We start from the raw sequence: 24,437 nt of genomic DNA, 5'->3' as shown, positions 1-24,437 counted from the left end.
ATTGCCACCCACCCCGCGTTCCCCAAAGTCCTACGAGAAAAATGGTACCTCACTTGTGCGGGTCGGCCTAGTGCCCGCGACAGGAAACGGCGCAAAACGCAATGTGGTCACACCTCAATTTTGCGGTGAAAAATGACCCTTTTTTGGCAAAGTGACTAGCTGTAGTTTTTGAACCCTAGCCCTGCCGGCACTTAGGGAAACCTAGCAAACCTATACATTTTTGAAAACTAGACACCCAGGGGAATCCAGGATGGGGTGACTTGACTGCCTCCCACCATGGTCTGTTACCCAGAATCCCTTGCAAGCGTAAAAAATTGACAAAAAAAACACATTTTCCCCACATTTCTGTGATGGAAAGTTCTATAATCTGCGATCCACAAATTTCCACCCACCCCGCGTTCCCCAAAGTCCTACGAGAAAAATGGTACCTCACTTGTGCGGGTCGGCCTAGTGCCCGCGACAGGAAACGGCGCAAAACGCAACGTGGTGACACCTCAATTTTGCAGTGCAAAATGACCCTTTTTTGGCAAAGTGACTAGCTGTAGTTTTTGCACCCTAGCCCAGCCGGCACCTAGGGAAACCTAGCAAACCTATACATTTTTGAAAACTAGACACCCAGGGGAATCCAGGATGGGGTGACTTGACTGCCTCCCTCCATGGTCTGTTACCCAGAATCCCTTGCAAACGTAAAAAAATGAAAAAAAAACACATTTTCCCCACATTTCTGGGATGGAAAGTTCTGGAATCTGCGTGGATCCACAAATTTCCACCCACCCCGCGTTCCCCAAAGTCCTACGAGAAAAATGGTACCTCACTTGTGCGGGTCGGCCTAGTGCCCGCGACAGGAAACGGCGCAAAACGCAACGTGGTCACACCTCAATTTTGCAGTGAAAAATGACCCTTTTTTGGCAAAGTGACTAGCTGTAGTTTTTGAACCCTAGCCCTGCCGGCACTTAGGGAAACCTAGCAAACCTATACATTTTTGAAAACTAGACACCCAGGGGAATCCAGGATGGGGTGACTTGACTGCCTCCCACCATGGTCTGTTACCCAGAATCCCTTGCAAGCGTAAAAAATTGACAAAAAAAACACATTTTCCCCACATTTTTGTGATGGAAAGTTCTAGAATTTGCGTGGATCCACAAATTTCCACCCACCCCGCGTTCCCCAAAGTCCTACGAGAAAAATGGTACCTCACTTGTGCGGGTCGGCCTAGTGCCCGCGACAGGAAACGGCGCAAAACGCAAAGTGGTCACACCTCAATTTTGCAGTGCAAAATGACCCTTTTTTGGCAAAGTGACTAGCTGTAGTTTTTGAACCCTAGCCCAGCCGGCACCTAGGGAAACCTAGCAAACCTATACATTTTTGAAAACTAGACACCCAGGGGAATCCAGGATGGGGTGACTTGACTGCCTCCCTCCATGGTCTGTTACCCAGAATCCCTTGCAAACGTAAAAAAATGACAAAAAAAACACATTTTCCCCACATTTCTGGGATGGAAAGTTCTGGAATCTGCGTGGATCCACAAATTTCCACCCACCCCGCGTTCCCCAAAGTCCTACGAGAAAAATGGTACCTCACTTGTGCGGGTCGGCCTAGTGCCCGCGACAGGAAACGGCGCAAAACGCAACGTGGTTTTGCAGTGAAAAATGACCCTTTTTTTGGCAAAGTGACTAGCTGTAGATTTTGAACCCTAGCCCTGCCGGCACCTAGGGAAACCTAGCAAACCTATACATTTTTGAAAACTAGACACCCAGGGGAATCCAGGATGGGGTGACTTGACTGCCTCCCTCCATGGTCAGATACCCAGAATCCCTTGCAAGCGTAAAAAATTGACAAAAAAAACACATTTTCCCCACATTTCTGTGATGGAAAGTTCTGGAATCTGCGTGGATCCACAAATTTCCACCCACCCCGCGTTCCCCAAAGTCCTACGAGAAAAATGGTACCTCACTTGTGCGGGTCGGCCTAGTGCCCGCGACAGGAAACGACGCAAAACGCAACAAGGTGACACCTCAATTTTCCAGTGAAAAATGACCCTTTTTTTGGCAAAGTGACTAGCGGTAGTTTTTGAACCCTAGCCCTGCCGGCACCTAGGGAAACCGACCAAACCCACACATTTCTGAAAACTAGAAACCCGGCGGCTTCCAGGGAGGTATGGCTTGCGTGGATCCCCCAACGTTTCCTTACCCAGAATCCCCTGCAAACCTCATTGTTTGCTGAAAAAATCACTTTTTTCACACATTTTGGGGTGGGAAAGTTGTGGCATCACCGGGCTCACACAAATTTACCACCACCCAGCGTTCCCCCAGGTCTCCCGGTAAAAATGGTGCCTCACTTGTGTGGGAGGCCCAAGTACCCGCGGCAGGCAAGGGCCCAAAACGTAGTGAGGCGACATCAAAGTGGCCTATGGCAAAACCACCTGGTTTTGCAAGGGGGGTCACTTTGGTTTTTGGCCCGGTGCTCGGCGGCCATCTAGGGAAACCTACCAAACCCACGCATTTCTGAAAACTAGACACCCGGCGGCTTCCAGGGAGGTATGGCTTGCGTGGATCCCCCAACGTTTCCTTACCCAGAATCCCCTGCAAACCTCAATTTTTGCTGAAAAAATCACTTTTTTCACACATTTTGGGGTGGGAAAGTAGTGGCATCACCGGGCTCACACAAATTTACCACAACCCAGTGTTCCCCCAGGTCTCCCGGTAAAAATGGTGCCTCACTTGTGTGGGAGGCCCAAGTACCCGCGGCAGGCAAGGGCCCAAAACGTAGTGAGGCGACATCAAAGTGGCCTATGGCAAAACCACCTGGTTTTGCAAGGGGGGTCACTTTGGTTTTGGGCCCGGTGCTCGGCGGCCATCTAGGGAAACCTACCAAACCCACGCATTTCTGAAAACTAGACACCCGGCGGCTTCCAGGGAGGTATGGCTTGCGTGGATCCCCCAACGTTTCCTTACCCAGAATCCCCTGCAAACCTCAATTTTTGCTGAAAAAATCACTTTTTTCACACATTTTGGGGTGGGAAAGTAGTGGCATCACCGGGCTCACACAAATTTACCACCACCCAGCGTTCCCCCAGGTCTCCCGGTAAAAATGGTGCCTCACTTGTGTGGGAGGCCCAAGTACCCGCGGCAGGCAAGGGCCCAAAACGTAGTGAGGCGACATCAAAGTGGCCTATTGCAAAACCACCTGGTTTTGCAAGGGGGGTCACTTTGGTTTTTGGCCCGGTGCTCGGCGGCCATCTAGGGAAACCTACCAAACCCATGCATTTCTGAAAACTAGACACCCGGCGGCTTCCAGGGAGGTATGGCTTGCGTGGATCCCCCAACGTTTCCTTACCCAGAATCCCCTGCAAACCTCAATTTTTGCTGAAAAAATCACTTTTTTCACACATTTTGGGGTGGGAAAGTAGTGGCATCACCGGGCTCACACAAATTTACCACCACCCAGCGTTCCCCCAGGTCTCCCGGTAAAAATGGTGCCTCACTTGTGTGGGAGGCCCAAGTACCCGCGGCAGGCAAGGGCCCAAAACGTAGTGATGGGACATTTGGGATAGGCAATGTTGATGTCGCCTCACTACGTTTTGGGCCCTTGCCTGCCGCGGGTACTTGGGCCTCCCACACAAGTGAGGCACCATTTTTACCGGGAGACCTGGGGGAACGCTGGGTGGTGGTAAATTTGTGTGAGCCCGGTGATGCCACTACTTTCCCACCCCAAAATGTGTGAAAAAAGTGATTTTTTTCAGCAAAAATTGAGGTTTGCAGGGGATTTTGGGTAAGGAAACGTTGGGGGATCCAAGCAAGCCATACCTCCCTGGAAGCCGCCGGGTGTCTAGTTTTCAGAAATGCGTGGGTTTGGTAGGTTTCCCTAGATGGCCGCCGAGCACCGGGCCAAAAACCAAAGTGACCCCCCTTGCAAAACCAGGTGGTTTTGCCATAGGCCACTTTGATGTCGCCTCACTACGTTTTGGGCCCTTGCCTGCCGCGGGTACTTGGGCCTCCCACACAAGTGAGGCACCATTTTTACCGGGAGACCTGGGGGAACGCTAGGTGGTGGTAAATTTGTGTGAGCCCGGTGATGCCACTACTTTCCCACCCCAAAATGTGTGAAAAAAGTGATTTTTTTCAGCAAAAATTGAGGTTTGCAGGGGATTCTGGGTAAGGAAACGTTGGGGGATCCACGCAAGCCATACCTCCCTAGAAGCCGCCGGGTGTCTAGTTTTCAGAAATGCGTGGGTTTGGTAGGTTTCCCTAGATGGCCGCCGCGCACCGGGCCAAAAACCAAAGTGACCCCCCTTGCAAAACCAGGTGGTTTTGCCATAGGCCACTTTGATGTCGCCTAACTACGTTTTGGGCCCTTGCCTGCCGCGGGTACTTGGGCCTCCCACACAAGTGAGGCACCATTTTTACCGGGAGACCTGGGGGAACGCTGGGTGGTGGTAAATTTGTGTGAGCCCGGTGATGCCACTACTTTCCCACCCCAAAATGTGTGAAAAAAGTGTTTTTTTTCAGCAAAAAATGAGGTTTGCAGGGGATTCTGGGTAAGGAAACGTTGGGGGATCCACGCAAGCCATACCTCCCTGGAAGCGGCCGGGTGTCTAGTTTTCAGAAATGCGTGGGTTTGGTAGGTTTCCCTAGATGGCCGCCGAGCACCGGGCCAAAAACCAAAGTGACCCCCCTTGCAAAACCAGATTATCTATTGTTCCTACAGCGTGAGAATTTTGGAATAATATTGCAAAGAAAATGTGGCAGACATTTTGAGGTTTGCAGGACATTGGGGATAAAAATTTTTTTGTAATTCTCAATAGAGACATCACCATGAACTCCCATGGGTTTCCGACAATATCTAAAGTTGGTGGGTTATTCTTGCATGGAAAGTGTAACTTGGCAGAGAAACTAAAGACCAAGATTCCTGCACAACCATCTATTCCTCAAACACACACACATACTGGTTGGATTTGGCACGAGGGCGAGTCATGGTTCAGTGTATTAAATTTTATTAACAAGAGATTTCACAAAAATGAAATGCACTGTCAATAATTAAATTCACAAAAAAACAAACCAATGACTCGCAGCTCGTGAGCTGTAAAGCCACGTCAAGGCACCAACCACTTTACAGGCCATTCACACACCTTTCCTACGTGATACAAACAAGACCATTTGCACCACCAGGCACAAAAGCAACACATTACAAAATTCACCAAAAAGGGACAAGGTACACCCTGCTTCAGAAAGACAAATATTACTGCACAGCCATCTAATCCGCAAGCACACACACATACTGGTTGGATTTGGCACGAGGGTGAGTATTGGTTCAGTAGATACAATTGTATTAGCAAGTGATTTCACAGAAATGAAATGCACTGGTAATAATTGAAAGGGCGAGAAACTGAACCATTGACTCACAGCTCGTGAGCTGTAAAGCCACGACAAGGCACCAACCTCTTTACAGGCCATTCATACACCTTTCATACGTGTGAGACATACAAAACCATTCACACCGCCAGCCGCGGGCCCATCACATAACAAAACTCACACCAGCACACAGCGCCATTCAAGGGCCCATCACTTTCACACGCCCACAATCCAGACACAGCAACTACACAGGCTGATGGATTGCGTGGAGTGGCACTCAGCTAGCAGTGTGTGTAGTGACCAGCAGAAAGTCAATACTCACACACAGCCAGCAGAGCACCAGTCCACACACACCGCTAGCCAAACACCAGTCCACGCACACCGCTAGCCAAGCGCCAGTCCACGGACACCACCAGCCAAGCACCAGTCCACATACACCACCAGTCCACGCACACTGTCAAGTTCCCAACTTCTTCACGGAGACAGAACGATGAGAGTTCCCAACGCCCACTCCCCAGAACCCACTGCAACTCAGGCAGCTGTTCCAGGAAGGGGGAAAGGGGAATTGGACAGAGAAGAGACACTCCGACTACTCCTGGACTTCCTCCGCTTGCCTGCCAAGTCTTCGTTTGGTTATTCTATTGGCTGGAATTGGAGTTCACCTAATGCACACAGGAGATAACACCTTGGTAACACTTAAACATAAATATATATTTCCGTTCACTGTAGGACTTGTTCTAAACCCTTTTCTTTACCCTACCAGGTTCTGACGGAGTCTTGCTTCTCTTCTTTCACTCAGTAGCCTCAGTTATATTGGGACTGAAGACTCCTAATACACACAAGGGAAAATATCTGGGGTTAACACATTGCCTTTCCCTCCCCGCATCAATGACTAATTTTACCTCACAATTCCCACCTGCTATATGCCAGTAGGCTATTGTAGAATATGACTTGGTGAGCAGTTAGTCAGTTGAAGGCAAATTGACTTTATCCCTGCAGATAGCTCAGTTCCTCATAAAGAGTAATGAAGGAGATGTTCACTGTTACAGGTTCTTTTGATGCGCGCAAAAGGGAACAAGGAAGGAAAAATAGGTAGGAGAGAACAGGAAAAGCGCTAGGACACTGGGGTTCAACTTTTCATTGTAGTCACAGTCAAATGACGAACGGGAATCCTGAGACCGGAACAGTCTTACTTGTGATGCTGGAAATGGTGTCCTCACCGAAGACTTCTCAGTATTCTTCTAAGCTGAAGGAACTCTGGAAGGGTCGAGGATGAAGAGCTGAAGTCCAACTACTGGATACAGCCGTATCTACCACATAGAAGGTAACTCCGACACCCTTCCTGAAGTGGCACTATGGAAGCCAAAACGTCCGACTGACTGGACGTAACACTGCAGGATAACTCTAGAAGTCTGACATGAGAGAATTACTTCCCACGGCAGCGAACTTACGAGACTCTCTCAGAACAACCACTCGTCTCCTCATACAAATTGAAGTGCGCAGATTTGCGCGCCGACTCGCGACTCGGCACCTAAAGTCTCGCGATAACTTAGACTCCCATAGACCCAATGCCGCGTAAATGGAAAACCAAGCGGCCATCTTAAAACGTGCAACTCTTCTAGACATTCAACCACAGGTTGCACAAGGAAGGTTTTACAAAGATTCTAGGTCTCTTGTAGAGTCTTCTGCATGTCGCAGTGACCTGATTCCTGACAGTACCCCCTCTCAATGACCGATTCATCGGTCTTGGCTTGAAAGGGTGCTGTAAATGAAATTGTTTAATTAACAAGGGAGCATGAACATTCTGTACTGGCTCCCAAGATCTGTCTTCAGGGCCATAACCCTTCCAGTCAACCAAATAGAATAATTTCTGGTGTACTCTTTTTGAATCCAAAATTTATTTTACCTCATACTCTGAGTGTCCCTCGATGTCTAAAGGAGGTGGTGGATCACCCAATCGAATGTGAGGGACCGTCTTCTTCAATAGGGATACATGGAAAACTGGATGAATACCTAAACTAGAAGGAAGTTTAAGTTTCACTGTTACTGGTCCTAGTACTTTCTCAACAGGATAGGGACCTACAAAACGGGGTTGAAATTTCCTATTTCCCTTCAGACGAAGGTTCCGGGAGGATAGCCAAGCTAAATCCCCTATGTGAAATATTGGTGCCTCTTTTCGATGTTTGTCTGCTTGTTTCTTGTAATTGTCTTTTGCTTTTATCAAGTTAGCTTCTGCTGATTTACGGACTGAGGATAGGTTCTCTAAAAGATCCCCTACAGCGGGTACCCCTAAATCCCCCTGAAAGCTAAAAGGATTTGGATGCAACCCAAAATTCAAAAAGAAGGGGGAGTACCCTGTAGAGACATTGGTAGCATTGTTGTGTGTGAATTCTGCCATCCACAAAACATCCGCCCATTCACCATCCCGATCCAGAAGAAACAAACGAATATATTGCTCTAATTCTTGGTTTACTCTTTCAGTCTGTCCATCTGTTTCAGGGTGGTAACTGGTCGAGAGTCGAATTTCTACTCCCAAACCCTGCAGAAATGCATTCCAAAAGCGGGACACAAATTGGGGTCCTCGGTCCGAGATCAAAATCTTAGGAATCCCATGAATCTTTACTATATTCTCACTAAAGAGTCTAGCTACTTCCTGGGCAGAGGGAACCCCTTTTACCGGGACAAAATGGCTCATCTTGGTGAAGGCATCTACTACCACCAGTATAGTATCAAACCCTCGGCTCAGGGGCAGGTCAACAATTAAATCCAATGTGACTGTGTGCCAGGGATGTGTAGGAGTGGGCAAGGGTTGTAACAGTCCCCGGGGACCCTGTCTACTGGATTTCCCCCGTGCACAAAGCTCACAAGATTCTACATAGCGTTTAATTTGGGAATTCATACTGGGCCACCAGAAATAGCGTTGAATCAGGTCTTGGGTCTTAAATATGCCTTTATGTCCTGCTAGGGGTAGATCATGGCAGTCTCTCAATGCTCGTTCTTGGATTTCTTTGGTGGGTAAATATAGAGCTCCGTTATGATAAGGCAAGGAGTTGATAATGTCCCTGCCACTTTCCAATTGCGCCCATTCCTTCATCTCCTCCTCAGACATCAATTTTCTGACTTCTTCTTGATAATTGAGCACAGTCAAGGAACATACAAACTTAGAGGTTGGAATAATAGGTTGGGGGTCCACCGAATGTTCTGTGGTCTCGGTTTGTATCCTTGACAGAGCATCTGCTTTTCCATTCTTGCTCCCTGGGCGGTACGTGATCACAAAATCGAAGTCTGCAAAATATAGGGACCAACGTAACTGGCGAGGTGTTAAAGTCTTTGCGGATCTCAAAAATTGAAGATTCTTGTGGTCTGTGAACACCGTGATCGTATGCCTGGCTCCAAGCAGATAGTGTCTCCATTCTTCAAAGGCATCCTTCACCGCCAGTAACTCCTTCTCAGCAATCGTATAATTGACTTCTGCAGCATTTAACTTCCTAGACCGGAAGGCCACTGGATGTAATTGCCCCGTAGATTTGTGTCGCTGAGATAACACACCTCCAATTGCTTGATCAGATGCATCAGCTTCCACAAAGAAGGGTTCAGCTGGGTCCGCGTGAAGCAGGATCGGAGCTGAAGTGAAGCTCTTCTTTAAAAAAGCAAAGGCTTGCTCCGCTTCTTCTCCCCACTGAAATTTTACTCCCTTTTTGAGGAGTCTCGTAATGGGGATGATTTTCTGTGAAAATCCCAAGATAAATCGCCTGTAGAAGTTGGCAAACCCAAGGAACCGCTGAACCTCTTTAACATCTCTTGGAGAAGGCCAATCAATGACTGACTGAACTTTCTTCATATCCATAGTGATTCCCTCCGGAGACAAGATGAATCCCAAAAATTCCACAGACTGCACGCTGAAAGCACATTTCTCCAATTTAACAAAGAGCTGATGTTGACGAAGTCTTTCTAGGACTGATTTGACATGTTCAGTGTGCTCTTGCGGATCTTTGGAAAAGATTAAGATGTCGTCTAAATAAACCACAGCTATTTTGTCAATCAAATCTCCCATGATGTCGTTGATGAAATGCTGAAAGGCGGCTGGGGCATTACACAGGCCAAATGGCATCACCTGGTATTCGAACAGCCCATATTTCGTTCGAAATGCCGTCTTCCACTCATGTCCTTCTTTCATTCGGATAAGGTGATAGGCACCTCGAAGATCAAGTTTGGTAAAAATCTGAGCCTCCTTAATCTGATCCAAAAGAACTGAAATCAAAGGAAGAGGATAGCGATTTTTGATTGTTACTCTGTTTATGGCTCGGTAGTCAATGCACGTTCTCAAAGATCCTTCTTTCTTAGGGATGAAAAATAATGGAGATGAGACCGGGGACTGAGATGGTCGAATAAATCCGTTGGCTAGATAGCGGTCTAAATATTCTTTAAGATAGGCATTTTCCGCTTCAGTCAAGGCATATATTCTACTGCAAGGCAGCACAGCACCTGGTTCCAAATCAATTGCGCAGTCATATGATCGATGCGGTGGCAGTCTTTCAGCTTCTCGCTCATTAAAGACTTCTTGAAATTCTCGGTACTCTTTCGGAATCTCTGTTGCTTCAACCACTCCAATAACTCCAGGACTGAATGACAACAAGGCGGCTTGAGAGGGTTCCATATTCTCTTCAATATTCTCAGGGGTCGCAGGGAAACAATGCTCCAAGCAGAATAAGGAATCCATCTCCACAGTCCGATTCTCCCAATCAATGGTAGGATTATGTATGGTTAACCAGGGGAGCCCCAAGATGATTTGGAATTGAGGGGCATCAATGAGATTGAATTGGATTAGTTCTCGATGTCCATTGGCTTGAATGAGTTCCACAACTTCAGTATGATGAGTGATGGGGCCGGAAGAGAGATTAGTCCCATCCACTGCCCGAACAGATTCTTTTTTGTCTTTTAATACTGCTTGTATTCCGATCCTCTTTGCGTACTTAATGTCACAAAAATTGCCTGTGGCACCTGAATCAATCATTATCGCCACTCCAGTAATTTCTTGTTCCCCAAACTTCAGGGTCATTTGCAATATTAAATGGGGCGCTTGCGTTTGAAGGGTATTCATAACTTGATGGAAGGTTGGAGTCTCGTGTTCCCCTTTCGCCATCTGAATGACTCCTTCTACAGATGGTTTTGCCCGTTTCCCGAAACTGGAGTCTTAGGTCTCTTCGGGCATTCCTTCACAAAGTGCCCCGAACCACCACAATACATACATAATTTCTTCGCTCTCCTTTGTTCCTTCTCTTCCTTGCTCAACGGACCACGTACCGAGCCAATCTGCATTGGTTCACTCTCAGCAGTCTTTTCTGAGTTCTTGCCACCCTCAGAACGTACTTTATCAAATCGAGGGTAGTTCCATCGAAAGTCTCTAAATTTCTTTTCGCCTTTTCTTTCGGAGCTGCGAAAATCAATTTCCAAAACCAGATCCACTAACTCAGAAAATTCAGTTGGTCGGTTCGGAATCTGGGCCAAAGTATCTTTAATCTCATCTTTCAAACCACGATAAAACAAGGCTGCTCTCTTCTCCTCCGGCCAATTAGTCTCTACTAACAATGTATTAAATTGCGTCAAATATGCAATTAAATCTTTATTGCCTTGTCGCAGCTCTAGCAGTTCGTTATCAGTTGCTTGAGAGATCTTGCGTCTGTCAAAAATCCGAAGGAATTCAGCCTTGAATTGATCAAAGTCATATAGCAGCGGATCATCTTGAGTAACTAAAGGCATCGCCCAATTAGCTGCATCTCCACTTAGATAAGAGAGAACGAATGCCACTCTAGACTGTGCATCTGGAAATAGGGTGGGGCGACACATGAAGTGTAGGGAGCATTGTGTGAAAAAGATTTGGGCTTTCTGGGGATCCCCACTAAACTTCTCTGGAGGGGCCAATGGGATAATGGGTGAAACAGAATGGAGAACCTGCGTGACAGTGCGTGTATTATGTTCAGGGACGGAACTCGTGGGAACTGTTTGAGAAGAACTAGATGCTCCCCCTGTAATCTCACTAACTCTTTGGGATAATATCAAGGTCTCCTGACGAGAAGCCTGAATTTCTTGCCTCAAATTTTTATTTTCCTCACTGAGGGTTCCTAACTCTCGTTGAATCCCTATCAACATTTCTCCTACAGCCTTTAAGTTAAATCCCTCCGTCATTCTGTCTGGGTGAAAATACTTCGATAGGCACTTCAATCTGTCAAGTTCCCAACTTCTTCACGGAGACAGAACGATGAGAGTTCCCAACGCCCACTCCCCAGAACCCACTGCAACTCAGGCAGCTGTTCCAGGAAGGGGGAAAGGGGAATTGGACAGAGAAGAGACACTCCGACTACTCCTGGACTTCCTCCGCCTGCCTGCCAAGTCTTCGTTTGGTTATTCTATTGGCTGGAATTGGAGTTCACCTAATGCACACAGGAGATAACACCTTGGTAACACTTAAACATAAATATATATTTCCGTTCACTGTAGGACTTGTTCTAAACCCTTTTCTTTACCCTACCAGGTTCTGACGGAGTCTTGCTTCTCTTCTTTCACTCAGTAGCCTCAGTTATATTGGGACTGAAGACTCCTAATACACACAAGGGAAAATATCTGGGGTTAACACATTGCCTTTCCCTCCCCGCATCAATGACTAATTTTACCTCACAATTCCCACCTGCTATATGCCAGTAGGCTATTGTAGAATATGACTTGGTGAGCAGTTAGTCAGTTGAAGGCAAATTGACTTTATCCCTGCAGATAGCTCAGTTCCTCATAAAGAGTAATGAAGGAGATGTTCACTGTTACAGGTTCTTTTGATGCGCGCAAAAGGGAACAAGGAAGGAAAAATAGGTAGGAGAGAACAGGAAAAGCGCTAGGACACTGGGGTTCAACTTTTCATTGTAGTCACAGTCAAATGACGAACGGGAATCCTGAGACCGGAACAGTCTTACTTGTGATGCTGGAAATGGTGTCCTCACCGAAGACTTCTCAGTATTCTTCTAAGCTGAAGGAACTCTGGAAGGGTCGAGGATGAAGAGCTGAAGTCCAACTACTGGATACAGCCGTATCTACCACATAGAAGGTAACTCCGACACCCTTCCTGAAGTGGCACTATGGAAGCCAAAACGTCCGACTGACTGGACGTAACACTGCAGGATAACTCTAGAAGTCTGACATGAGAGAATTACTTCCCACGGCAGCGAACTTACGAGACTCTCTCAGAACAACCACTCGTCTCCTCATACAAATTGAAGTGCGCAGATTCGCGCGCCGACTCGCGACTCGGCACCTAAAGTCTCGCGATAACTTAGACTCCCATAGACCCAATGCCGCGTAAATGGAAAACCAAGCGGCCATCTTAAAACGTGCAACTCTTCTAGACATTCAACCACAGGTTGCACAAGGAAGGTTTTACAAAGATTCTAGGTCTCTTGTAGAGTCTTCTGCATGTCGCAGTGACCTGATTCCTGACACACACCGCCAGCCAAGTACCAGTCCACGCACACCGCCTGCCAAGCACCATTCCACGCACACTGCCAGCCAAGCTCCAGTCCACGCACACCACCAGCCAAGCACCAGTCCGCACACACCACCAGTCCACGCACACCGCCAGCCAAGTACCAGTCCACGCACACCGCCTGCCAAGCACCATTCCACGCACACTGACAGCCAAGCTCGAGTCCACGCACACCACCAGCCACGCACCAGTCCACGCACACCGCCAGTCCATGCACACCGCCAGCCCAGCACCATTCCACGCACACCACCAACCAAATGCCAGTCCACACACACCAACAGCCGAGCGCAAGCCTACACACACCGCCATCACATTTAGGATGTTTTTTTTTTTTTAAATAAAAACACAAACAAATTGCAAATAGATACAAATCTTCTAACAGAAAATCAGCAACTAAATACATTGCACTAACACCAACCTTGAAACAGAATCAAATTATCCAAAGAATACAGACCAGGCAGTTCACTTTACCACTCAAGAATCCTCCCAAAAATTATTTTGTGTGTGGTACGCTCTAAAACAAGCAGAGAGACACAGTGCAGGATGAGAAGGACAGTCGGGGCAGTACATACGACTCTCCTTCCGCAAACCTTTTCGCCAACAGACTCTACATCTCCTACTGGGAAAATCTTTTGCGGGTGTGGGAGGAATGTGATCTGGAAAGTGGCGTTCTTTCAATCTAGCAACATCCTCCACCAGTCCAACTCTAGGAACACTTGCCTGTTCCACTACAACAAGGCTGCCTATTACAGACTCCTGAAACTTAGCAAAAGTCATCTTTGACTCAGGGCAAGAATCCTGGAACACAACAAAAGCATTAAACATTGCCATGTGGAAAAGATGGATAGCCAACTTCTTGTACCAAATGTAAGCCTTACGAAGAGCAGTGTAAGGTTCCAACCTCTGATCTACTCTGTCAACACCACCCATGTGCCTATTATAGTCTAAAATGCACAGAGGTTTGCGCGCTTCAGCGACCTGACCCCAAACAGTCACAGGTGCAGTGCTTTCATCATGGATGGTAGTCAGCATGTAGACATCTCTCCTGTCTGTAAACTTCACAGCAAGAAGCTCCTGGCAACGCAACGCACTGCACTGTCCCCGCACAAGCTTTTGACAAACAAGTTCTTTCGGGAAACCTTTACGCTTAGAGCGGATTGTGCCACAAGCAAGAGTGTCCACTTTGGCCAATTCCCTGAACAACCGCACACCAGTGTAGAAGTTGTCTACATATAAATGGTGGCCTTTGTTAAAAAATCCTCTTCCAAGTTCCCAAACAATTTTCTCAGTGACTCCTAAAGTGGACGGACAACCAGGGAGGTTAAACCTAGATTCCTTACCGGTTTACACCCTGAAATTAGAGACATATCCAGTCCTACTGTTACACAGCATATACAGCTTTATTCCATAGCGTGCCCTCTTACTAGGAATGTATTGCCTAAAAACCAAGTGGCCCTTGAACAACACCAAAGACTCATCCACTGCAATTTGTTTCCCAGGAGCATAGATCTCAGGAAATCGATCAACAAAGTGATCAAGGACAGGCCTAATCTTAAAAAGACGGTCACAGTCAGGGTGATCTCGTGGCAACGCTAAACCATTATCAACAAAATGCATCATCCGAAGCAGTAGCAAATACCTGTCACGACTCATGACTGCCGGAAAAATAGACGTTGCCATCAAGGGACTGCTAGACCAATATGAAGACATTGATGGCTTCCTTAGCAAGCCCGTCAAAAAAGTTAAACCCAAGAACTTCTTCATCTCTTCAACATTTGTGGGAGTCCACCGGGTAGCTCTAGAGTGTGGCTTAAGACTGGCACAGTTGTCCCTCAAAAACTGTTCAGCATACAAATTAGTCTGCTCAACAATCTCTGCAAAAAACACATCATCCATAAACAACTGAAAAAAATTGACCGGCAAAAAGTTTTCAGTATTCACTCTAGACCCTGGAACACCAATATACTCTGGCAATGCCGGCTGCACCATGCCAGGGGCAACCCAGAGGTCATCTCTTTCAAAGGGAAGCCTAGCAGCCTCAGCCTGCAGCCCAGAAGCCTCTTGCCGCACTACACCAACGGGAAGCCTTGCAGCCCCAGCCTGCAACCCAGATGCCTCTTGCCGCACTATCGGCACATCAGTCTCCTCCTCTAACACAGGCACTTCATCCGCACTAAGAGTATCTTCATCATCCGATGACTCCATACGGAGAGACAACTCACTGCCAGAATCGTCCCCTGCCTCCTCTCCCTCAGATGCAGAGTCAGTCTCTGAACCAATATCAGAGGAAGACTCAAACAGCAAACCAACAACCTGCTGAGCAGTCATCCTGCGGCTAGCCATTATACTTACTAAGATAGAAGACTGCACAAACAAGTCAACAACAACCAACAATGTGCAAACCAAGTAAGTAAAGAAATGTGTACCTTTATCACAAAGATCAATGTACTCAAAAACTATACAATCCAATTACAAGAGACAGCTGCACTCACCAGAAACCAACTCTGCAGTGACACAACAAAAACCAACGATATCAAACTAGAAAGAAGAAAAAAAAACAAATTACTCACAAGACAACAAAATACACATCGAGCACCAATGCAAAAAGTTTTTGACACTCAAAAAACAAACATACTGCTATTATTACACCATTTGCAAAAAAAATTCATGCAGAGAAATCAAACACATTTACATTGTACAAAAAAGAGTCTCTTACCAAACTACACAAACAGCAGAACCGCCAGAAACACGGCAAACTGAAAAGAGCAAAAGCCTTCACCTAGAACAAAAAAGTAAAAAAAAAAAACATTACTATTGCAATTCACAAAAAAAAAACAATAAACATAACAACATTCTATGTTACTACCCAAATGGTCAATCGTTATATTCCAGGTGGGGGAGAAAACAGCAGGAAAAAAAAGGCTACTCTGTCCCGGGGCGGGTGGGCCAAATACATATTATAAAAATTGCCCCCTGGAAGCTACACTTGCCAAAGGGGTCACTTCCATTTTTATTTACACTAATTCCCTGGTGTCTAGTGGGCTTTTCTGCCCCCCCCTGGGGCCAGACACGGAGCGAAAGTGGACCGATCTGCCCCCAGGGGGGGGCAGAAAAGTCTGTGCAAAAATTATTCCCCTAGGAAAGCGACGCTTGCCCAAGGGGTCGCTTCGCATATCACTATAACGAAATTCCCTGGTGTCTAGTGGGCTTTTCTGCCCCCCCTGGGGGCAGAAACGGACCGAAAGTGGACCGATCTGCCCCCAGGGGGGGCAGAAAAGTCTGTGCACAAATTCTCCCCCAGGGAAGCGACCCTTGCCCAAGGGGTCGCTTCCCATAACAAAATTGCGAAATTCCCTGGTGTCTAGTGGGCTTTTTTGCCCCCCCCCTGGGGGCAGAAACGGACCGGAAGTGGACCGATCTGCCCCCAGGGGGGGCAGAAAAGTCTGTGCACAAATTCTCCCAAATTCAGCCCCAGGGAAGCGACCCTTGCCCAAGGGGTCGCTTCCCATATCAATATATCGAAATTCCCTGGTGTCTAGTGGGCGGACCGGAAGTGGACCGATCTGGGGCAGAAGAGTCTTTGCAAAAATTCTCCCCCAGGGAAGCGACCCTTGCCCAAGGGGTCGCTTCCCATACCACCATTACGACATCCCTGGTGTCTAGTCGGCTTTTCTGCCCCCCCCCCTGGGGGCAGAAACGGACCGGAAGTGGACCGATCTGCCCCCAGGGGGGGCAGAAGAGTCTTTGCAAAAATTCTCCCCCAGGGAAGCGACCCTTGCCCAAGGGGTCGCTTCCCATATCAATATATCGAAATTCCCTGGTGTCTAGTGGGCTTTTCTGCCCCCCCTGGGGGCAGAAACGGACCGGAAGTGGACCGATCTGCCCCCAGGGGGGGGCAGAAGAGTCTTTGCAAAAATTCTCCCCCAGGGAAGCGACCCTTGCCCAAGGGGTCGCTTCCCATATCAATATATCGAAATTCCCTGGTGTCTAGTGGGCTTTTCTACCCCCCCTGGGGGCAGAAACGGACCGGAAGTGGACCGATCTGCCCCCAGGGGGGGCAGAAGAGTCTTTGCAAAATTTCTTCCCCAGGGAAGCGACCCTTGCCCAAGGGGTCGCTTCCCATATCACCATTACGACATCCCTGGTGTCTAGTGGGCTTTTCTGCCCCCCCCTGGGGGCAGAAACGGACCGAAAGTGGACCGATCTGCCCCAGGGGGGGCAGAAAAGTCTGTCCAAAAATTGTCCCCCAGGGAAGCGACCCTTGCCCAAGGGGTCGCTTCCCAAATGGCCAAAAACAACATCCCTGGGGTCTAGTGGGGGCATTCCTGTCCCACGATCGCGACGCTGTGCGCGATCGTGGGACAGGAATGCCCAGCATTGAGACATCAGGGGAGAGGAAATACTCTTTCCTCTCCCCCGATGCCTCAAGGCCCAGCGCTTCCCCCAGGGGCTGTGCTCATGACGGAGCGGTTCCGTCATGAGCACAGCTCAACCGATGCTCATGACGGAACCGCTCCGTCATGAGCATCGAAGGGGTTAAGGGACTGCTTAAACATACTGGCGAGATTTTAAAAGACCCTGTACGGGCAAGAATTATCACACCCAGAATTAAGAAAAAGTACAAACCATCACCTACTGAGCCCACTTACATCAGGGGTCAACTTCCAAGTCTCCAACGCTTGCAAAAGAGCAAACTCACAAACCACAGGAGATGCCCCTCCTCCTGATAAGGAGTCTAAATTAATTGAAGCCTCTGGCAATACTGCATCTACAGCATTCAAATTTAGCGTACAAATCCATACGCTTACATCTTGCTGCAATACCTTCAAAACAGACATCTGTCTCTTTTCAAAGTGCCTGTTATTAAGGCATTTATGGAAGGACTCAAAAGAGTCATTCCCCCAAGACTTCCACCTGCCCCACTGTGGAATCTCAATATTGTCCTCATTAGACTAATGGGACAACCCTTTGAGCCATTGCACAAATGAGAGCTGCAATTTCTCACTTGAAAAGTCGCTTTCCCCATAGCTGTTACAGCACTGAGGAGAGTAGGTGAGCTTCAAGCACTAACCATACAGGAACCATTTTAATAAGTACACCAAAACAAAGTGGTTCTTCTGACTAATCTTGCAGTTTTACCCAAGGTCATTTCTGCCCTCCATATCAACCGATCTGTTGAGTTGCCTGTGTTCTTCCCCACAACAGATTCTGCGGCAGAACGTCCTCTACATACCTTAGAACTTAAAAGAGCATTACTCTACTACATAGAGAGGAGAAAACCGTTCCGTAAAACTAAACAACTCGTTGTGGCATTTGCTCCAACTCATAAAGGCTGTCCCATCTCAACATCAGGTATTGCAGGGTGGATAGTAAAATGCATTCAGACATGATATGCAAAAGAAAAACAAACATTAACAATTCCCCATAGAGCGCACTCCAGTTGCAAACTAGGGGCTTCTATGGCTTTCTTAGGAAACATCCCCATAGATGACATCTGCAAAATTGCAACATGGTCTACACCTCACACAGTCACAAAACACTATTGTGTAGATGTATTAGCAAGACAGCAAGCTAGTGTGGGCCAGGCAGTTTTACGTATACTCTTTCAAACCACTCCAACAGCTACAGGTTAGCCACCGCGTTGGGAGATTACTGCTATATAGCCTATGCAAAGCATGTGATCTACAGCTCACATGCCTCGAACGGAAAATGCTACTTACCCAGTATGCATCTGTTCTTGGCATGTACAGCTGTAAATTCACATGCGCACACCGCCTCCCCGGGTACCTATACCTGTTGTACTGATATCTTACTTAGATACATACACATGGATATTTCTATTCTACTACTCTTACCACCCTCTGCTGGAAAACAATCTAACAATGGAGTCTATGCCCAAGCACACTATCACCGAAAGAAGGAGTCACCTACCTTGTGACTGGAAAAGACTTCTTCGAAGTGCAAACATCCGGACCCAACACTAGATGGCAGGTTATGCAAAGCATTTGAATCTACAGCTCTACATTCCAAGAACAGATGCATAGTGGGTGAGTAGCATTTTCCTTATTTACAAATCAGGCACTTTGTAATACCAAGGTGTAAAGGGAATTGCAGTAGTCTAGGTGGGATTGAATAACTACTTGGACCCCCGTCCTCTGAATCAAATATGTGGGGATTATTATGTGCAAAACTGAAAGGTAGAAACAAGCGACAGGTACTTAGTTGATTTGCATAGATAAAGGATGATCAAAGCAAAACCCAAAGTTTCAAAGTGAACTTGCTGGGAGTGAGTGGGGAGGTGGTTGTAGCCAAGATCGACAGACCATCATGTTTTAGACAAATTCAGAGGATCTTGCCCCCAGACTAACACCTCAGGTACTCATGAAGAAACCAAAGGCTAGAATACGTTTTACAGCAGAGTAAACATAGATTATAAAGTGTAGGGCTGAAAAAAGAGCAGAGGTCCATCTTCTGCTATAACTCTCTGTAGATCGAAAAGGTGGAAGGTGAATGTCTTGTTAGTGGGAGAGGAGGCAATCCAGTTCAGGGCTTTGTCTCAAATACCATTATCATGAAGGCTAGCAAGGAGGGTGTGTGTAACACCTTATCAAATATGGCAGAGTGGTCCAACAAGATGATGGCAGTAATGAAATATGAAATACCGGCATTTGTAAAGCGCACAGCTACCTCTGGAGAGGTTTCCCGGCGCTGGGGGCTATCAGGAAGATTGAGCGAGCTATTGCCCAGAGTCACATGGTGCCGGGCTAACCTACCTCCAGTGCCGGGAATCGAACCGTGAACCCCGTAGTCTGGAGTCAGGCACCCTGGCTGCTGCACCGCACCTTTTCCACTGCGCCGCACCTTTTCCATTGCGCCACACCCTCATATACCACCAACCTCAATTTGTCCAGAATACCTCGTATAGCAATTTGTATATTATGTAGTGGCCAGAAACCAAATTAAACAGTGCTAAGAATAATATTGTTTATAAAAAGAAATTTAAAAAAAGAGAGAGTTAAGCATTAATTTCTTTTTTGTAGATTTTAATAGAAAATTGGAGAAGCGACATAGGCTTAGCAGGTCTATTAATTTGCTTCCACGCCCTTCTCAAATGAGTTCCGCTTATACACGCTGCAGTCTGCTAGAGTGAACCCCTTCAGCCTCATGTGAATATGACATGAGATTGGATGGTTCTAATGTGGTCCCGTCCCAATACCAAATGATCTGGTGCATTTTCTACCTTACTTTACTTCCTCATCTGTTGGCTAAAGACCCTTGAAAGCGCTCTCTTGAAAGCCATTACGTTAGTATTCAGAATTGTGTTGTGGGAGTGGCTCTGACTGTCGGTGAGGATTTTCTCCATTGTTGACTATCTTCAGAGCCTAAGAATACTCTTTGTACACCCATCTCCAGCTGCAGCCTTTTTCTCCCCATGGATGCTGCATCCTCCGGTTAGAGCCAGCAGGAAGCTTAACCAACTTTATGGGTTCACCGTCAAAGGCCCTTTTGGGTCAAAAGATTCCCGTTCTGTGTTTTATCTTAATGTGGGAACGGATTACAGGTGCTGCATGATCTTTCCCCACAAGGCACTGACTAGCAGGACATGCTTAAAAGAGAAAAGCCTGGCAGGCTGTCGGTGATGACGCTGTCTCTTCCCGGAGGGCCAGGACCCACCAGTGGTTTGGTGGGTCAGGAGCAGACACTTTTCTGATGCAAAATCTGTCTGAGTGCTCTTGTTCACAGATGCCGTGAGACAGCAGTCTCCCCCAAGCCTGTATGACAGGTCACATCTGCTTCTCCTATCCTGGCCTCTGGAGTGTTTTGGAAGTGCATTTTTAGATGGGGAGAAACATTGTGCACCAATAGTTATAGCGAATGTTAGGATGATGGGTTCCTTCCTTACGATGAATCGTTGAGCAGCTCTTTTTGATAATGCGCAAGCACCACAAGGTTTGATATTTAAAATAACTTGTTTCTGTAGTGTATGGGACAATGTCTACTCCCATTAAAGCACCCCGGTAAGGGAAGAATACAAGTGTGGTTCCTGCTCTTTAATTTGTGTTTTGTTTATGTCTATGACTTTTCCTTGCCAATTGTATCAGAATAAATATTTTACTTTGAATTTTTTGACAAAAAGTGGTTGCTTTAGCGTTTAATTTCATCTGCCTATTTTAGTTTGCAGGTCGGAGTAAGAAGGAAACAAAGTACTCTTTAAAGGCAGTAGAAGACATGCTGGAAACTCTTCAAATTACACAGTCATAATTCTGATAGCCTTCCGAGAATTTCTGAAATCCTGGTTCCAGACAGCATTTGTACTAAGTTATTTCTGAATAAGCATGTTTATTTTTGTATTTGCCATGGGGAGTACGTAAGATTTTCAGACTCTTTCTAAATCAGAGTCGATGGAAAGTCAGTTCACGGTTTTGACATGTTTCAGTTGCCTTGTCACAGTTTCCTACTTAAAAAATCAATACCAGCTCTTGTAGGAGACAGGATCTCTAAAATATTCCCAGTGAAAGCAAATGGGTCCTTGTGGTAACACTGTTTATAATGTGTGATTTATGTTATTGCCTTGACATTATCTATTCTTCCAGAATACCCACTTTGTCATTATTTCGGTTCTTTCGAGCTGCACCTTAAAATGTTCTGTTTAAGTCATTAAATTATCACAAAACCTGTTTATTTAACTGGAAAATTCCATTGGATTTTAGGAAATTGTTGAAAACGTTCAAAAGATTATTAAGTGCTCTGTTTTGTTTTTTTTATTATTGAAGCACATTTGTGTACCAAATACACAGGGTTATGGACAGGAATACTCACCTTGTAAAGGTCTTTTGTAACATAGCGTAAATAATTATTTATATATAAATATAATTTCAGTAGTCAAAAGTTTCTTCTAGATCCTATTTCCCTCCCGAATGTTGACACCTTGATCAAAAGGTATAAAGGCTGTGCCTCTTTCTAGATAACATATTTGATTGAAGTCTACAGCTGCAATATTGTTTTATGTCCTGCTACCCTTAGCATTGTACATCAGTCATGAAGCATTAATAGAACATGCAGTGTATTGATGTGAAAATGCACTCTTGATAGTCTAATAAAAGTAATCAATGCAAACGGAATGAAAACCAAATTATGTATTTGTATTCTCCAGATGTTTTAATGTACAATTGTACAATCGACTTGCATAAAAAATAATTCATGTACACAGGTATGTCATATCTTTATACCGGAAACCTATCCAAAAGGTAGCAGAGCACTGTACAAGGTCATAGGAAAGCATATAGTCAATGAGCGATGGTAGGAGTTACTGGATTCTGGGAGCAGAATTGTACTGTTTTTGCATTGTGATGTAGTGTTTAAGGATTTCTTTCTTCAACTGTTTCCTACATTGGAATAGAGTTGGGGCATTTGTCATGAATACAGGCTTGTTGCTTAAGATCCTGGGTGTGTGGGTGCATGAATTTAAAAGGCCTGCTGCCTTGTTTTTTTCTTCTTTTTTACACTTCTCAGCCTCCAGTCTGATGTTGTGCTGACTGCAGGTGTGCAGAATAATTTCTCTCCTGCAAGAGACACTTGGTTTTGTTAATGTTTATGCCCAATCTATTGTGGGAATATATGGTCGCCCTGTGTTGGTGTACTGAACTCCGAGTGGGCGCAGCATCAAGGGAATCTCTCCGACATGGACCAGATTGCAGAAGGAACTGCAAAAGACCTGCAGTGGTGGCTGAAGAACTGCGATTCGGACTGTAGTGACAGATGCATCACTCCTGGACTGGGGTGGCCATCTGGGAGAAGCAAAGATCAGAATCCGGCCTCCAAATCAATTTTTTGGAGCTTGGGTGATCCGGTTGACATTGAAAGCCTTTCTTTCTTCAATCAGGAGAAGGCTGATAAAGGTTTTCACGGACAATACCACCGCCATTTGGTACTGCAACAAGCAAGGCGGGATGGGGTTGTGGACCCGCTTGCAATAGGCTTTACATCTGTGGACATGGCTGGAACACCAAATCATATACCTAGTAGTACAACACCTAGTGGGTTCTCTGAACCCCAGAGTGGACCAACACACCTGCCGATCCCTAGCGGATTACGAATGGCATCTTAATCCATAGGTGGCGCAAGGTCTTTTCCTAGAGTCTGGAGCTCCTTGGTTAGAGTTGTTCACCTCTGCTGTGAATGCGCAATGTCATCAGATTTGTGCACTGGAGTTTACAAGGCAGCCCCCGGTTGGCGATGCTTTTCGACTGAAGTGGAGATCTGGCCTCCTGTATGCCTTTCCGCGAATACTAATCCTTCCCAGAGTACCCAAGAAAACGAAGTACTTCTGGCCCAATGCATTCTTGTAGCTCTGGAATGGGCATGGAGAGTCTGGTATCCCAAGCTATTGAGCCTGAGCATTGGTCCTCCCATCAGTCTGCCTCTTGGGGAGTATTTTCTGTCATAGCAGCAGGGCAGGGTTTTTTGGACCCGAACCTGAAAACGTGTTGCCTTCATGCGTGGAAGTTGAGCAGCAACAGTTGACAGCTTTTGACCTTCTGTCCAAAGTCTGCAATGTTATCTTGGCAGCCAGGCTCCTCCACCCCCACTCTCCCCCCAAGACTGTATATGCCTGGTGTTGGAGCAAGTTTGGGTCATGATGTACAGATAAACATGTTGACTCTCTATCCACACCTCTTTCCCAGGTTCTCTTGTTTATTCTTACCTTAGCTCAGCAGGGCTCTGCCTCGGGCACGTTGAAAGGTTATTCTGCCATTTCAGCATTTCTGCAATTGCCAGATCAGCCATCCTTTTTCAGATCCCCTATTGTCCTTCGGTTTCTCAAAAGTCTCCAGCACATGTTCCCCCAAGCACCTTTTATTATGCCCCAGTGGGACCTTAACTTGGTTCTCACTTTCCTGACATTCGTTCCCTTTGTGCCGCTCCACAACTGTCCTGTCAGTCTTCCTAGTGGCGATAGCATCTGCCCTAAAGATCAGTGAGCTACAGGCTCTGCTTGTGCTTCCTCCATACCTTAGCCTCTATACTGACAAATTGGTCCTTGAACAAGAGTATCCTTCTTACCAAAGGTTCTCTCTCCTTTCCTTGTAGGCCAGTTCATCACTCTGCCTACATTTTACTCTTTCCTTTATCCCACTAAAGAAGAGGAGAGACTCCACCGACTGCACCCAAAAAGAGTGTTGTCATTCTGCCTTGATCGCACTTGCGAGTTCCGGGTGGACGATCAACTCTTCATGAGGTGTCGGTGCTAAGACAGAGAAGGCGGAGCAGAAGTGGACTATCTTGTGATGGATAGTTCTCTGCATCAAAATATGTTGCGCATTGGCCAAAAAGCACAGAGTTTGTGCGCTCACTCTACCAGAGTCAAAGCTGTGACCAGTGCTATAGCTCACAGAGTTCCTGCCCTGGATATCTTTCAGGCAGCAACGTGGGCTCCAACTCATATATATTTTACTGATCTCCACCAATCAGCCCCCGTAGTGGCCTCGGTCTGTGACCATCTCCTGCATATTTCCCTTCTTGCCAGCAAAATCAAATAAAACAGCAATTTATCATGC

General features: G+C 46.6%; 1 protein-coding gene across 1 annotated transcript in view; it reads left to right on the top strand.

Annotated features, from left to right (window-relative positions):
- The window catches only part of EMC2 (ER membrane protein complex subunit 2), a 165,804-nt gene extending 143,792 nt beyond the window's left edge, over window positions 1-22,012 (top strand). The window contains exon 11 of the mRNA XM_085605091.1: window positions 21,055-22,012. Within this exon, the coding sequence (XP_085461217.1) occupies window positions 21,055-21,141 (87 nt within the window). The 3' untranslated portion in view covers window positions 21,142-22,012. The remainder of the gene's footprint in view (window positions 1-21,054) is intronic.
- The last annotated feature ends 2,425 nt before the right edge of the window (window positions 22,013-24,437 follow it).

Source organism: Triturus cristatus, chromosome 5_1, assembly GCF_964204655.1.
Source record: "Triturus cristatus chromosome 5_1, aTriCri1.1, whole genome shotgun sequence".
Taxonomy (NCBI): Eukaryota; Metazoa; Chordata; class Amphibia; order Caudata; family Salamandridae; genus Triturus; species Triturus cristatus.
The sequence above is the reverse complement of the archived record's forward strand: the minus strand, read 5'-3'. Positions and strand labels throughout refer to the sequence as shown.